This window comes from Epinephelus lanceolatus, chromosome 8 (assembly GCF_041903045.1).
Source record: "Epinephelus lanceolatus isolate andai-2023 chromosome 8, ASM4190304v1, whole genome shotgun sequence".
Taxonomy (NCBI): domain Eukaryota; kingdom Metazoa; phylum Chordata; class Actinopteri; order Perciformes; family Serranidae; genus Epinephelus; species Epinephelus lanceolatus.
The window spans coordinates 9,062,668-9,080,414 of NC_135741.1; the positions used below are offsets into that span (position 1 = coordinate 9,062,668).

At 43.2% G+C, this 17,747-nt stretch overlaps 1 protein-coding gene across 14 annotated transcripts in view; it reads left to right on the forward strand.

The window, feature by feature from the left end:
* The window catches only part of hspg2 (heparan sulfate proteoglycan 2), a 172,562-nt gene that overhangs the window by 54,154 nt on the left and 100,661 nt on the right, over positions 1-17,747 (forward strand). For 12 of the 14 annotated variants that reach the window (XM_033628943.2, XM_078169805.1, XM_078169803.1 and 9 more), the window contains exons 4-6: positions 10,337-10,396; positions 16,885-16,994; positions 17,179-17,237. In XM_033628943.2, coding sequence (XP_033484834.2) covers positions 10,337-10,396; positions 16,885-16,994; positions 17,179-17,237 — 229 coding nt within the window. The remainder of the gene's footprint in view (positions 1-10,336; positions 10,397-16,884; positions 16,995-17,178; positions 17,238-17,747) is intronic. The other 2 variants (XM_078169806.1, XM_078169809.1) reach the window with 1 other exon arrangement.

The window sequence follows — 17,747 nt, forward strand, 5'->3', positions numbered from 1 at the left end:
TAAATTCTTCCCAGTGCTAATTTTGGATGAAAAGCTTGAGAATTCATATCTCTATAGACCGGTGGTTCCCAAACGGCACCCTGCCTTAAAGACAGGCGAGGGTTCAGTGAGATTTGTTCATCTGATTTTTTTTTATTTGTGTGGTTACTTAGGGAATACTTCACCCCGCAAATTACTACTTGCATATCAATTTCTCCTTTGTGTTATGTTGAATTTGTGATAAAAACTTTCTCTCTCGTACCACACTGTTAAACAAAGAATCCAAAAACGGAGAACACTCTTGATGAATTGAAGTCATAGCGGTCCGCATTTAACAACAGCAATATTATATAAAAAAAAATCAATTTACAAACTCTGAAGCAACTCGTGCAGGATAATCCAAGTCTTATTCATCCATATATGCTCAGTATTTCCCAAACAGACAGCGCTTTTAGACGGAGAACTGAAGTAACAGTGAAACTATCTCTATCTCTATCTCTAGCTCTCTTCAAAGCCAGACTTCGTTAACAAAAACAGTGATTTTACCTCACTGAACATGGGAGCTGCTTGTCTACTGCTGCTTTGATTGGTAGCTTGTCAGTGTTGTTGTGTGACTTTGGTGAATCCAAACTAACCCTGCAAGGGGCTGTACACATGCTGCCTCTTTACCCACCTGGGAGACACGAGGTCAGGCGTTGGGCGCTACTTCTGTGCCTTTTTTGAACTAGCTGTCGAGTGCAGCGGCAGCTTGCGTCTGAGGTTACTAAGCAACCTTAAAAAGCACCGTATCAAAGCCTATTAATCTGAAATCCTGAGTGCAGAGCTGATCTTTTTCCAGGAGATGTTTATAAGTGTGTAGACCTATCATCTGTGGGACAGATGTTAAGATCTGGGTAGCCCTGCACTCAAATGATCAACTTTTCCATATCTACCACAGACTGATGTTTTCGGAAAAAGGGAAAGATATCTGTCGGCTGTGATTGGTTGTCCCTCATCACATGACATGCAGTGCATTTGAGTGCGCCTGCTGCACATCTTCATTGAAAACAATGAATTTGAGGGTGCAAAAAACGCGGCATATGTACAGCCCCTAAAACACCAAATCTGCTGGCCAAGAGAACAGAAACTTTACAGTAGTACATTTTTCATTTCACAGAAGTCATTTCAACATGGAACACATTTGGTCAGAACCCAAGCTAGACTCAAGCCTAGTCCACACCAGCATGGGCATATCTCATATGACATTTTGTCCTCATGTGAACTGTGTCTCAGGTCACCGAAAACAGACCTTTTGTGAATCTCCGTCCAGGTTGAGGATATTCAGAATCTCAGGTTTTAGTGTTGACACGTAGACGGGGAAACTGGTCTTGTAACATCACATTGTTGGCCATTATTTCCTTTTGTGAGGTGTCAGAAATGAAGCGACATTTGATGCAGTGGTTGACATGGCCGACATAGTGCTGGCTTTAACTTTGTTAACAGGATTTTTTACATGTTTACACTTAACGCACCGTGACATTTCCACTATATTAAGGAACAGAGGCGTCTGAATGCCACGGAGGGCACTGCTCCAGTTGGCCTACTGGTAATAGCTTTTTGTCAAGCTTCTGATCGGCCAACCTCTTCTTTGTGTGGCTATAGGGTTACGGTAATATGGTTTTGCATGCTCTTGACAGTGCTTCAGTTGTGGTTTTGCATTTTCATGTGGACAGAGATTTATTCAAACAGTGCTTGTGTAAATGGGAATTTTTATGCGAACATTGTACGTGTGGACTAGGCTAAAATCATAATCAGATCATTTGTAGGAATGAAAAGAATATTAACTGTATTCCTTGTAGTCAAAGTATATTTCAGTACACAGTTCCATAATCTACCTTTGATATACTCCACTCTGTGACATGTTAACTTGAGATTAAATGTGCTGCCTGAATTTTGTCAGGTAATCCAGAGGAAGGATGAGCAGAGAGAGATGTGTTCTGTGTTTAGTCTGCAGGGACGTTTTGCGTAAACTCGAGGGTCAGGCTGTCCTTGATCCACTGACTCACAGACAGGTGTCTGGATTCTGTGTCGCCTCAGCTGGTTTCACATAATTGGTCGTGAGTGCTTACTGAAAAAACACAATCCAGGTTCATATTCTTGTGTTATCTGTAGGAGAGAACAGATGTTGCAGCATAAGTGGACAATACATCAGGGTAATGTAGCCTGTCTGTCACTTTGGCCCGGGCAGCGTCACAGATAGGCCACCCACTCAGTGTTTCTGCCTTTTGCATGGGCAGTTTGTTAGATGTGTGTCTCATGACACTGCCACCATGTGTGTGTTTGTGTTTGTGTGCGTGTCCCTGGGTGTCACATACTGGGAGACTCCTGGGTAGTTACACAGAGGGACGAGTGCTGGCAGCTGCAGCTATTTTGGTGAGGTCTTTGTTGCTGCGCTGCCGGGGGCCCTTAAGGTGGTCACACACTGACCCCAGAGTACGTCAGAAACTTGCCTCGCATTATGATCAGCTTACTCCTTTTGTGGAAAAGGCAGACAAAACACAACGACTCTGTTGTTGGACATGTTTGGGTTAACCTTTATCTGAATTGTCAGCCGCTGATAAAAAGCCTCCGTTCACAAACAGTTAATGGTCAGTGTCACTGAGTGTAATGCACATTGTTCTGAAAGCCTACTGCTGAATGGACTCAGTGAGTGACTTGAGCCTCATTACTGCACCTTTCCCCATGATGCTACACTCTGTTATACCAAAAACAAATGTGTTGCCTTGGAGAACTCATCTGTGCCGCTCCTCTTTAGGAAAGAGCTGTTGGGCTGTTTCATTGAAAGAGAGCGCGAGTGGCCATATGAATGATCTCTTTATCCTCAAGGACGGGCTTGTAACTGATACATGTGTTTATTTTGAAGACCTTCGCTATAATCTATGCTGCAGCAGAAGAGAATATCTTAAATTGGATGAAAGTAAATGGTTTGTTGTGTCACAAAACAAATGCTGAATTAGAACTTGTGGTTATTGGCAAGGTTTTCAGTTGTCCCGTAGTTTTCCCAGATCTGAGAGTTTATTTGGACACAACCACACAGTTGATCAGCGGCTTCCTGGTTAAACACCAGAGAATATCCATATCAAGTAATGCCTCTCCTGGGATTTGTTAAACTGTTTTTCCTATTGGAGGATACAGGACATGTGCTAACTGTTAAAAGATATCAGTCTTAACTTCTCCTCTGATTTCTAAGAGGGGTTTTTCTGAGGCTGGTCACAATAATGACTTAATCGACTTACTGTACAATATATAGACCTGACCTTGCTCATGTTGTTGACCTCAATGTTTGCCTACATGCGTGGTTGTTAATTCAAGAATGTAACAGACATTTAAGCCAACATGAAGCCAGAATCAAAAGCAGGGTTTTCCCGATCATTTTAGACACTTTTAGAGCCGACGTCACGATTACGTAATTTCATTAGCTGGATGCAAAACACGACTCTCCACCACAGGGCTGTAGGCTACATAGGAGTCTTAAAATGTCATCTTGTTGTGTTATTGGGAGCCAGAATAGAAGGAGTCATGGCTCAAAACTTAAATTTTATCGCATGCCAGCCGCCACTGCCCGTCAATCAAAACAAAGACAACTATGGTTAAATGTGGAGGCGATCATCAAAAATGCTCACATGTGCAGCACACACTTCATATCAGGTTAGGGAAAAAGTATTTCCTGTTGTAGGGATGAATAACGTTATGTGTATTAAGGGTTATCATGTCCACCTCATCAGAAACTGGGGAGGTATTAAGAGGAATAATGGATTTCTCTGTGACACTAACTTTTTAGCATATTGGCTAACGTTAGCTTCGATAGCAAAACAAACTGGAGGAAACCGTTCAAGTGTCGTCCTCCTTTGAAAGATTGGCATAATTATCAACCACAAAGCTTCCTGTGACATCATCCATCCACTGAGTGAGAGCATACAGGTCGGCCAGTCTGGTCCTGTTGGTCTTTACGAACAGTCCAGTGGAGTGAGCTCTAGCACTCAAATGAATATTTCTTCATGCATAACTTGTATTATCTTCCTCCACTGTCTGAAACGAGCCAACAGAACTTGCTGGCTAGTACTAGCTAATGTCTGTGGAGAATTATTTTCCCTCCAGCTAAGCCCCGCCCACCAAAAAACATCATACTGTTTACTGACAGTAAAAGGGTCTATAACAGGGGTTGGGAACCTGTGGCTCCGGAGCCACATGTGGCTCTTTAGCCCCTGTCCAGTGGCTCCTTGAGCCTTTGAGAAAAGAAGTCTATGGAAATTCATTCTATGAATCCAAATGTTGCTGAACCTCGATAGCAGTGGCTGGTTAGCTATGGATGCCAAATCCAAAAAAAGTAAATTGAATAAAATAGAGAATGTAGTAGTGCGTGGACAGATTTGTTTGCTCTCACTGCCAGCTCTGCAAAATTTAAGTACCAGATAATTATTAATAGTGCCCTGCACAGTGGCCACCTTGTGGTAAAACATATTAACAAATGCTTATTTAGACCATAAGTATACTCTAATTTAGACTTAATAGGCTATTAACCTTGATTATAAGGCTCAAACATGTTTTGCGGCTCCACACAGATTTTTTCAAATTATTTTTGGTCAAAAATTGCTCTTTTAATGGCAAAGGTTGCAGACCCCGGGTCTAAAAGACTTTGGCGCTGCAAATATCCTTTTTTGTTTCCTCTATAATCCCATCTATTTGCACAAATCCAAATAAAAATGAAGCAACACTTCAATGATGACACAGTGTAGCTTACCGGTAGCCTGCAGCTGCACTTTTGCGGTAGAAGAGGCACAGTCCTGATAATAGTTAGCTTGGCACCCCCTGGCAACAAGCCAAAAAGTCTGTCATTTCCAACAACTTTATCCTCTGCTCCGTAAATCCACCGGTAAACCGCCTAGCTCCCATGCCGTCAATCCATCGTAACCGACTTCAGCATATCGGCAAGATTGTGGAGGTAACTGCGGAGCTCCCAGAGCTTCACTAAGCTTGTTAATTAGTCACAAGTAGCTTGGTTTTGGTTTTGTTGGCCAAAGTTTGTATTTGGTTTTAAAATGAGTAATTTTGAGCTACTTCTACTGTACAAAGGCACTCTAAGTGTATACTTTGTTGTATTAACAAGTGTTAATTACTTTTTTGAAAATACATTTAATACTTTATTCATATTCCACTTTCACTGTCTGAGTGAACTCAGACTTGTCCAGTGGCATAAAATGGTCTCAAAATGACAATAATATTGTTTATCGTTAATATTTCTGGGATAGTATAACATCCAACAAAAGTAGTCATCATAATAGGCCTCGTATATCTGCAAAGTTCCTGAGTGTGCTTGCTCTGAAACAGTGGCTACCCTGTTTCAGTCAGAGATCATAGAAGAGTTCAGAGTAATAATGAACCTGTTACCTCCTTCTCTCCGGCTCTCACTCCCATTCTGACAAGGATCACAACATATCTGCAGCCTTTGAAGTAGCGGATGTGTCATTAGCTTTGATTAGTCTGGGTCATTATTCTTGGTAGGAGACTTCACATGGTTTGGGAAGGGCAAGTTTTCTGTCAACTGTTTCCTGGCTGGACATTGTAGACTTTGAATCATTTTTGCAGATTTCAGTTCACCAGACTGTAGCTCCAGGCAGCAGCAGTAGGCCTGTCACAATAACTACTTTCGTTAGAGGATATATTGTCCCAGAAATAATTGGGGAAAAGGATGTTATTGACATTTTCAGACCATTTTATGTCACTGATAAAATGATAATAGCCTGATAATGCAAGTACACCCTGTGAAAGAGCAATGAATTTTTGATCTTTAATATTGAAACACTGGAATCGAAATATGGAAAGCATATTTAAAGTATTTTTTTAAAAAGTAATTAACACCTGTAAATATACACTCACCGGCCACTTTATTAGGTACACGTTGGTAGTACTGGGTTGGACCCCTTTTGCCTTCAGAACTGCCTTAATTCTTCACCTGACCCTACCATCTGAATGTCTCAGCAGAAATCCAGACTCATCAGACCAGGCAACGTTTTTCCAATCTTCTATTGTCCAGTTTTGGTGAGCCTGTGTGAACTGTAGCCTCAGTTTCCTGTTGTTAGCTGACAGGAGTGGCACCTGGTGTGGTCTTCTGCTGCTGTAGCCCATCTGCTTCAAGGTTGGACAAGGTGTTGTTGCTTCAGAGATGGTCTTCTGCAGACCTTGGTTGTAACCAGTGGTTATTTGATTTACTGTTGCCTTTCTATCATCTTGAACCAGTCTGGCCATTCTCCTCTGACCTCTGGCATCAACAAGGGATTTTGGTTCACTGGATATTTTCTCTTTCTGGGACCATCCTCTGTAAACCCTAGAGATGGTTGTGTGTGAAAATCCAGGTAGATCAGCACTTTCTGACAGACCAGCCCGTCTGGCACCAACAACCATGCCACGTTCAGAGTCACTTAAATCACCTTTCTTCCTCATTCTGATGCTCGGTCTGAACTTCAGCAGGTTGGCTTGACCATATCTACATGCTTAAATGCATTAAGTTGCTGCCACGTGATTGGCTACCTAATAAAGTGGCAGTTGAGTGTATTTAAAATTACAGTACCTCCATTTGAGTAGCCAAAAATTACTTGGTTTGATACTTAAAACAAAATTTTGCCAGCAAAACAAAGCTGTGATGCTTCTTGCGACTAATAGACCAGCTTTGCAAAGCTCCAGAAACACCTCCAGTTATCTCCATCACCTGGTTGGAGTGCTTGCCGGTAGCCTGCAGCTGCACTTTCAAAGTGGAAGAGGCACAGTCCCAATAGATCGCCAACTTCTGGCAACAAGCCAAGAAGTCCGTCTTTTGTGGTTTTACCCTCCAACAACTTCATCCTCCACTCTGTAAATCGATCAGCAAACCCCCCAGCTCCCAGACTGTTCATCCGCATGCCAAAGTGCAGCTGCAGGCTACCGCTAAACTACACTGTGTCATCTTTGAAGTGTTGTTTTATTTTTCTTGGGACTGGTGTAAATCGGCTGGATGGAGAGGGGAAAAAGGACAGACCTGGCTGTTTATTCTGGCATCATATTGGCTAAAATATTGGTGACATTCTTACATAAACAAACATGCATGTATATACAAAGGTCAGTATCAAGATCAGCAAAATGATCATGTCAGTATTATTGTACGATAAGTTGCTGACATAATTAAGGTAACAGGCTTACAGTAGTTGCAGTCAGTCTAGAAGAAAGACATCACACTAACTTTTACTTAATTTCCTCTCCTCTGAAAGACATGTCACAGCGACGGTAATGCTGTATCAGGAGCCATGTGTGTTTTTCTGTATGTGCAGCTGTAAAACAGCTGGATCCAGCACACCCACTTGATTATAAAGGAGCTGTTGTTTACTGCCGTCTGTCGAGGTTTAAGAAATGGAGTCATGCAGAATCTGGATCGGAGTATGAGAATCTGTCTTATCAGCACGGTGCTGGTGTAAAGGACAGAGGATAAACAATTTGTCACATTTGTGTTAATTGACAACGTAACACAGTCTCCTTTTTATTTAAGAGACAGTGAACAGATACTCTTTCCACAAGGGTGCCTCTGCTAAAACCCATCTTTGTTTCAGAGCAGCGAGAGGCCTCCTCAGCTGACATTTCAGAGCATGCCCCTCGGTGCAACTGCATCCAAAGCAGTGGAAGAATGAATGAGTCACCACAAAACAGAACATGGTCATTGTTGCCCGTGCCAGTACAGAGGGCTCAACGTTTGGTAAAAAAAAAAAAATGGTTATAATGGTGCTCGGTTCTTTCCATTTAGGAGGGAAGCAGGAAGCAGCTCCTCCCTGCGTGTCTGCAGTGCCCTAGGGTGTGTGTGTATGTGTGTGTGTCAGACAGCAGACGTGAAGAGCGGTGCGTGGAAGTGTGTGTTTGGTTCGTAGGATATCCGTTGGACCGAAGAGGAGTCATTCCAAAAGAGATGCCCTTTGATCTTTTTCCTCCTTGACGCTGTCATGCAAGCAGACTTCCTGTGTGTTGCCAGACAGGCGCTGGTTGAAGTTATTAGTTGACAAAAACCACAGGATCCATTGTCCCACTGAGCACAACTATCCACCACACCAGGATGGTAATGATTAGTGGGCCAGCTGATAGCGAGAAATTGGTGCTGACATTATTAGCTTTTCCTAAAAATGATGATGACAGCTTTACTTTCACTTCCTGCTGTTGTGTTGGCTGATTTGTTCTGTCTATTTTACATAATTTCATGCAGATCAGTGACTTCTATGTGTTGTCTCATGCCAGCGATGTGTATTTCAAGGCTCAGTGACTTTTTCCCTGATTTCCTGTTTCTGTTTAAGGAACCTTTAAAAGAACGAAGAGTCATTACGTCAGTGACAGCGTGCAAACTTTGCTTTGGTGTCAGACTTTGGTGCCACTTCTGTTGAAGTTAATGGGTGGGCACGGCAAGTCCCTCTATAACCCATCATATTTGTGCTGTTTCACATTTGGTTGAAAAAAGGCCTCCACTAAATTACAAAAAACACCCATTACACGATGTTGACCGTTTTTGTCTAAGTGTGTGTGTTTGTTTCCATGTCAGTGGTCTCCAAACAGATCATGGCTCTGTCCAGCAGCTGCATATAACTCAACTCAAGCCCGTTTGGTCCAATGCATCATGATACATGACCAAATGGCGCAGGTCTAACGGGATGTCACTGACCATACCGCTACAGCACCTTGCACTTATAGCCTCAGTGATTCAATCACCTGGCTTATATTATTAGCTAGCACACACATAAGTCACCAGCACTGCTAGCCTGGACTCATTGCCACTCCAAACACTTTCAGTGGGTGGAAGTACTCACCTTGACAGACAAACTCCGACAGACAGTCAGCGTGACAAAACACCAGGGAACATTTTCTCTATCACCAACAGAGCCAGTTGATATATCAAGCTTTTGCCAAATCCAGTTGGAAGAATATCTAGTACATAGACATGTTCTTGTTTAATTGTTGTTATTGACTCTATTTCTGCCATAACTTCACTTATTGCTGTGTTTACTCTGCTAACGTCAGAGTTAGCGCGTGCTGCTCCAGGAGCCGCCATTACTGTTCGGCAAGCTGCATTTTACATCAACTACAACGCAGTCCCTAATTGGCTGTTGTCAACTACAGTGCAAATCCCTGAGTAGCCAAGATTGGATTTTAATTTCTGGATATAAGGCGGGGCAGCAACAAGTTTGGACTTGTACAGAGAGTGAAACAGAATGTTGAGCTCATGTCACCAGGATGGTCTTAATAGGCTACAACGGCACAGCGGAAGTGTTTTACTGTGATTTTATTAAGAGTGAACAACAAGTTTCGCCCATGGCTTCTTCAGGTTCACATAACAGAATCACATGAGCACTCACATGGGTCACATGACTACTTATCACAGTTTTTTCACTTTTCTTTTTCAATTTTTTTTCTTCACATTCTTCAGAAACATTTTCCAAAAGATAATCTTATAGATCACATCATCAATGGCTAAAGTTTATGTTCATTGACGAACAAAGTAACAAGTATTGGTCAGTTATAAAGGTCCAAATTTAGAATAATTTGGCGATTGGCACCACCGCCCGACAATAATAGGAAACGTTATGGAGAGAGCTGGCCAAAGTAAGCACTCCCAAACATTACTTATCATTAACAGTTTGCAGGTTGGTTATTAAAGTACATACCTGCTGTGTGTACGTGCTGCACATTTACAATCTCTGATCTGGCTAACTGCAATCTGGTCAGTGTTAATAACAGGTCGGACCTGCCCCGTTTGGTCACATATCATGATGTATTGGACCAAACGGGTTTGAGTTGAGTTATATGCAGCTGCTGGACAGAGCCATGATTTGTTTGGAGACCATTAACAATGAAAACAAACGCACACATTTAGATCACGTAATGTGTTTCAGTCAAAAGTGAAACAGCACAGATACGATGGGTTATAGTGAGACTTGCTGTGCCCACCCCGTTGACTTCAGTAGAAGTCTGAAACCAATGCAAAACTCGGATGCTGTCACTGACGTAATGACCCTTTCTGTCTTTATAGTTTCCTTGTTTCTGTTAAGACAGCTCTTATGACAATTCTCTTTCTGATTGTCACTTTCTATTTTCTCTCCTCGCTTCCAATCATTTCCTCTCTAACTCTCCTGAAACTTTAACCTCTCTGCACCTGCCTGGCTAACTTGATCCTTCTCCCTCGTCCATGTGTCGCTTTTCTTGTTTGATCCTTGACCTCTGGCTCCTGTTTGTGCCCCAACGACCTCTGCGCCACGTCTCTCTTCCCCCCCTGTCTCTTGCTCCTTGCTCCTTGCCTATCATCGCTTGCCCATAGCACACTGGTTGGACTCTTCGAATCTGGGGAACATACAGAGCCCAGTCGAACCGAACTACAGTAAGTCCTCAAGCGCTTCTTTCTTTTTTATCCTGCGGTTTCACCCCCCTCTCTTGTCTTTGGCACACTCTCCTGTCACCTGCTCTGCGCAGTTATGCACTCTCATTTCCAAACACACTCTCAGATAACATTCCAAGGAACACTCAGCTTGGGCATGCAGTGTTTGAGTCCAGGGGGTCTGTTTTTCCAAGTGTCTTGCAGGCGTCTCCCAGTGTTTTCTGATGCCGGCGGAAAATGACGGGGTTGTTCCATCGAGTAATAGAGTTCATCTCGCTCGAGTGACAACACTTTGCCTTCCAGCTGAAAACATCCTTGTCAAGATAGATTGGAATTACATTACTGCTCATCCCTACGGACAGCCAACACTTGCAAAAATGTCTTCCGTGATTTAATCTGAAAAGTGCTTTTGGTAATTTCAACCTCATGCAGATGGCTCAGCCCAGTGATACGAAGCAGCTGTTCTGCAGAATCACTACAACATGAGTATGAAAATGTACTTTGTTAAACACAATGGTGGGTTTTGACGCTTATATTGCAAGCTGTGGGAGAGCTCAACGGGGCAAGCTTAATAGTGAAGCCAGAAGTTATTCATAAGAGCTCCCCTGAGGGCAATGAGTGGACTTGGAGACAGAGTTGTTGGCTGGCTACCAGCAAAAGGGTTAAGTAGTGGGGGTCCTGTCTACAAGAGTTAAGTTGAGACAGAGGCAGCTGGCACATGAATATATTACACGAGAGGGGAGAGAAAGATTTAAAAGTAGATGGAGATGAGAAAGACAAAGAGGAAAACCCCACAGAGGGGAAAAACATGTATTATTAAAGGTTTTTGATTGGATAGTGAGACAGTGTGGTTTGGGCCATGTTCTTTTGGATTCTTTCGCAGTGACTCGGGTGGTGCTGGGACGATGCCGTGGGCACAGCCTTGGGGGTTGAAGGTCGAGCCCAAAGCGGCTGGGCTTTAAAGGACAGGCCGGGCTCACTGCTCAATCAAGTCTTTGTCTTCTGTATAGGCCTTCATGTGTTCAGCGGGGGCCCATTGCACAAAGCCACCACAGTTCTGCTGAACAGCTTTAATAGCTAAATAAGTTTGTGAATTAAGAGTGTGGAATGCTATTTTTCCACTTTTTTTTTTTTCATCCCACTTGCATGTCTGCACTCTGACAGTTTCATCACTCTTGATGGTGGCGGTGCTTGACGAGGGGATTTCCCCCCTCCCGCTGGAAGCAGCGAGTGATGCACAAGAAAATGGGGTCTTGGAGTAAAAGAGCCGCTCGTTAGCAGCAGGGCACAACCCGGCACTCTAATCAAAGGATCTGAGGCGGCGGCAGTCCCACGCTCGCCAGTCTGTAACGTCAAAGCGGCAAGCTCAGAGAGAGTTGGGGCTATGGGCTGCTGTTGACCCAGCGGCGAGGACCCACTCAAGTGATTAGATTATATGCGGGTCAAATGAGGCGCTTTGATGACTAACTTTGATGTTGCCTGTCTTCTGGGTCCACATTCAGGCTGAACAATTATTCCTACAAGTCTGACAGTAACAGGCTGTAAAACAAGCATTCAGGCACCCTGCCAGGCAGCGCTAATGCCTGCAGTTCTGTCGTTACATGTTCACCTCGCTGTGTGTTTTCATAGGCAGCGCTCAGTTTACTTTGTCATAAATGTGGCTTTTCCTCACCAGGAATGGGATGTCTTGGAGTGCCAGTGCTGTGTGTGAGGAAAGAGAATTTAGCAGTGTTTAAAGAGGACAGCTGTTTACCAGCCAAAGCTCAGGCAGTGGAGCATAAGTAGGCAAAGTTTCCCACAGGCCTTTAACACAGACAGCACACAGCTGGAGTGTGAGACACAGAATCTTTAAATGCTCTATATTCAAGATTGCAAACATTGATATAGCAACAAACAACTGTTCAATCAGTTAATGTCCGAGAATATTTTTGACTGGCCTGTAGGTTAATTTTCTGCTCTTCAGTTTCTTGCACCTTGCACCACCCAGATCTGGTGGGAGCTTGCTAGCAGCGTATCGTCCTCACCCAACAGCATTGCTATGGAAACATGGTGACCACCCTTTGGTCTCCCACCAGGTCACCCTTTAGCATTGTTATCTATGGGTGCACACTGCACAAACTAGACTGTTCGTAAATTCGGGGCGATGTTGGATTGTAGCATTTTCAGAACACTACTTTATCTGAGCAGCAGAGCACCAAGCGGAGTGAACGTGTGATTAACTTAATATTTCGTTAACTCTTGTAGAAATACGTGAGGGTGGCTGATTGGCGGAACATTGGTGGTTTGATCCCTGGCTCCTCTAGTCAACATGCCGCAGTATCCTTGGGCAAGATACTGAACCCCAAGTTGCTCCCAATGGCTGTTCTATCGGTGTGTGAGTGCATGTGAATGGTTACTGAGCAGTAGATGGTACCATGTATGGTAGCCTCGGCCACCAATGTTTTAATATGTGTGTGAATGGGCAAATGTGGCTCATAGTGTAAAAAGCTCTTTGAGTGCTTGGAAGACCAGAGAGACAGAGATTTACAAACACACTTTTTGTTATCACTGTTAGCTGTGTTAGCACTGTTAGCAGTGTCAGTGGTGTTAATGTAGTTAAAAATGCTAAAGGGGTCTAGTGGCTCAAAATAAAGCTACTTATTCACCAAGGCTTGAGGGGGCACCAGGGGGTGGCCACCAATGTCATACCACCACGAGGACAGCGTTACCAGCCGAATAAGCAGTGTTGCTAGCTAGCTCCTACCCAACCGAGGAGGTGCGCAGTGCAGAGAGGCCAAGGCTAATGTTAGCTAACCATGTTAATGTGGTTAGCCAGCTGTCTGTCAGCCAAAAGAAATAAACATTAAATGCAACATTACATCACAAAACATTAATATTTCACCATGTCTAGATGAGACAGTCCTTTTTCTTAAAAATTAACTGGTTAGTTACCATGTAATGGGAGTGAGACAATCGGAAGCAAAATGGACAGAAACTGACATCCCTAGTAAAAATAAAGTGGAGTAAAAGCATCCTGAGCAGAGAATAAAGTCACACTCCCTCTGTGTGTGTTGTAGTTTGAGCTTCTCTGTACTTTGTTTTGTTAACTGGGCCAGCAGGTCTGTTTCCTTGAAGCTGTTAGCCCGCCATGACGGTGGCGGTTGGCTCTGCGAGCACTGTTGCTGTTGTTAGCACAGTTAGCCCTGTTAGCACCATTTTGGCTCAGCCACCTCCATGTTTGCTTGTGACATCAGAGGTGAGAGCCGTGTGCAGGCAACATCAGCCACAACTCTGAATGTGATATTTAGCATCTTAAACTTTTAACTTCAGTAGCCCCTGGTGAGCATGATAAATGTCTGACAGAGTCCACATGTCTCATGATTATCCAAGGAGAAAGGAAAGGAAGATAGCAATTTACACTAAGAGTGTTGGTATTTTCTCTGCTTGCTGTGTGTGTGTGTGTGTGTGTGTTAGCAGGTTTATTGTTTTGCACATATTTGGGCATATATGTTTGTAACTAGAGGCTGAGGAGCTGCCTATTTAGAACATGACTCTTTGCTTTTGGCATGGTAAGTAGCATCTGACTGCAAGAAACAGTACAAATATTGACTTCCTCCCTAAACCCAGTCTGAAATCAGAGGCTGGCAGGCCCGTCCTAACAAAGTGTTGGCAGGAGTGTGAGAACGCGGCACCCTGTGGGCCTGGGCTATTTTAAGTTTCATGGGCTAAGCCTGTGACTTTGGGATTATAATAATACAGCTGACATTTTTGTTGATAATGAGTTACTCAGATAGCTCATCAAGATGTTGTATACAGATAATTATATTCAGCTATGTTTACAAAGTCTATCTATAACTGGAGTGGAAAAATTGATGAGTGATTAGAGTTAATCCCTTTTTTGTTTTGGGATGTCAACATTATAATGCTCAAAAGTTAATACAGTTTTGGAAACAACTGCTCCTATAAAAGGCCAAAGGTTTCTGAGCTGTGGGATTTATGTTTAATTTATTTTAAGTTATGTTTAATATGCAAATGAGGCACTGACTTTTTAAGCATGTGCTTTTTGCATACATTTTCAGAACAGAAATCTGAACTAAAATAAACATCTAAATGTTAATTTTGGATGTTTTCTTTCCACCAGTGCAGGGATAGGTGACCTGCAGCTCTGGAGTTGCATGTGGCTCATTAGCCCCTCTTCCGTGGCTCACTGTGGCTTTGACAGACAATAATATGGAAAATGAATAAATGTTATTTTTTCAACATAGTAATTTTAATTTATTTTTTAGGCCTTAAGTGAGTCTTACATTCTTCAACTGTAAAAATGTGTAGCCTATACACCGATTTTTTAATAAAGTTTTAACTTTTTGTCGACTAAAATGTGTCGTGCGTCTGTGACCTGGCACCTTTTCCTTTAAAGACATCACTAGTGATGGCTACAGCTGTCTTGAGTCTCCCTAGCCAGGCTAGCTGTGGATTCCAAATCCAAAAATGGAAAAGACTCAGAGGAAAATAGAGAATTCAATACTGTGTGGACAAAGTCATTTGCTTTCATCGGCAACGCTGCAAAGTTGAATACCAAATAACCATAAATAGCCCACTGCAGAATAGCCACCATGTGCTAAAACATACATGTATGCATGAATGCTCATTAAGATCTATTAGTAATGTTCATTCATTAATTCATTTTCCATAACCACTTATCCTGTTGGGGGTCACAGGGGGGCTGGAGCCTATCCCAGCTGACATTGGGCGAGAGGTGGGATACACCCTGGACAGGTGACCAGACTATCACAGGGCTGACACATAGAGACAGACAACCATTCACGCTCACATTCACACCTACGGACAATTTAGAGTCACCAATTGACCTGCATGTCTTTGGACTGTGGGAGGAAGCTGGAGTACCTGGAGAAAACCCACTCTGACACGGGGAGAACATGCAAACTCTACACAGAAGGGCTCCCTCACCCTGGGTTTGAACCAGGAACCCTCTTGCTATGAGGCGACAGAGCTAACCACTGCACCACCATGCCGCCATTAACAGTAATGTACATAGGCTAGATTAGACTTAAAATATGTCTGGCTCAAATATGTTTTGCGGCTACAGACAGACTTTTTTCTTCCTTTTTGGCCAAAATGTCTCTTGTAATAGTAAACGTTGCCGACCCCTGCGCTAGTCTGAAAGAAAACATGTTATAGAAGTAAAATAACCCAAAATCTCATCATGGACCAGTGCATAAAAATACCGTTTTCACCTGTAGTGTCTCCACTTAATGGTCAGTCTGACCCACATATGTGGCAGATGGGTGGAGTTTTTCGTATGCAGGGCAATTTGAGCGCTAGATGAGGAGAAGAAGAAGAGAGTTCTATTGTCAGTGTACAAAAGGAGATTGAACGTTGCCTCTTTCTCATCACCACATTTCTTCAGAATGATTAGAAGGCAAGGTCAAGCAAATTAGTATTTTTCTGGGTTCACTCAGGGACACTTCAGCAGAGACAATGAACTTAGTAGATCTGAATCCAACCAGCTGCTTTTAACGTTCTGAAAGTGAAAGTTAAAAAAAAGGGACCTAATTGCAGCTTCTGTATGATTAAGAGTTCCTTATGTTCATCTAGTTGACCTAGATGTTTGATAGCCGGTCAGACCAGCTCCTGCAGCCTCTCTGTAGACCATTGATACAGTTCCTGCTGCAGCCCCCTCCGCTGCTCTGCTGCCTGCCGGTCTGATGTGTTTGACTTGCTACAAGTGGAGGGAATGTTGAGGGCCCCTTCTACAGTCATTCACAGAGGATTTTCTTCTTCTTCCTCTGCGGCCGCTGGCACAGTAGCGATGCTGACTCAAACTCCCACTTACCTTCCAACTCTCTGATATCATCAGCGTTCAATCAGGGGATCTGGTGCAGACTCGTGGCCCTGCTATTTTGGCTAATATCCACGAACTGCGTGTTTGAATGTTTGCATTGATTTCAGACAGTGTGGTCGGTTCTGTTTGCAACAAAGGCACTTTATCTGTCTGTCACTATTTGTGAGTATGTTAAGTATGTGTCTCCATGTGTCTGTGACTCACAGAGATACAGACAATGAGACATGCATTCATTGATATTATAATTTCATGGTCATATTTGAGTATGTGAGAATAGAGTGTCAGCTTGTGCCTGTTGTTGGGGCCTATGTGTGGTGCAGCGCTGCAGTTGTCGGTTTTAGTGCAGACCCGACCACAACTGAGATATGGAAATAGACGCCATAATTTGTATGTGGCTCTGATTTAAGCCACAGTCATGCTCTTCAGTTCAGACTTTGTAAAACATTTACCCAAAGCCTTTGCAAAGGGAAATAATTCTCAAACAGTATCCCATATCAAATCGTCTTTAATAAACTTCACCACTTAATCTTGGCTCTGGCTTATAATACCTAAACTCTGCAACAGATGGACGTTAATGCTGAGCCTGTGGTCGTTGTGTGTTATTGTGTGGTTTAGCTGACAGATTCTCCTCCCCTCCCTGTGTTTCTAGTTTATTACAGAGCTCTCGTCAACTTCACCAACTCCCTCGTCTACGGCCCCGAGCTCGAGGACATCTTCTCTCCAGCCTTTAATGAGATCTCTGAAGCAGTGGTGGACACGGTACGTCGTACTCTCACAGGATAAACTCCACTGAATAGCAGTCATGTACAGTACGCCAGGGCTTACCTTATAAGGCTCAGGCATGTTATTTATGACTTTGCTGATTTAAGTATGTGTGACCTTATGTCTGAAAATAAGACGCAGGTTTATTTCATCTTAACCAAGTCTGGTTTTCCCTCCGCAGCTGGAGTCGGAGTACAACAGGATTCCAGGTGTCCAGACAGTCAGCGTGGTCCTCATTAAGTAAGAACACCAATCCTTTAAATCTTGCCCCGTGACATCCAGAGTAGATACCCTGCAGCTGTGTGCGGCTGCTGTCTGGGTGTCTCACTTTGGCCAGGTGATATTTCTTTTCTTTTTCCAAACTGCACAAGGCCAACAGTGTCGGCCTACAGTCAGTAATTCATCAGCAATGAGTAATTCCACAAAGGGACGTCCAAAGAGAAACTTTACCTCTAACAAGCTTTCCTTTTTAAAGGAGAAGTTCACCCCAAAATCAAAAATACATATTTTTCCTGCTTTTTATTAATCTAGTTTGTTGCTGTGTGAGATGTGGTGATGTAGGCCATAGATTTGTCTGCCTTCTCTATAATGGAACTAGATGGCATTCAGCTTGTGGTGCTCAAAGCGCCAAAAATGCATTTGAAAAACTCAACAGCAATGTCTCTCTCCAGAAGTCATGACCCGTTTAGTCAAGATAATCCACAGACCTTGTTGTGAGCAGTTTCATGTAAGAACTACTGCCTCGTTTCC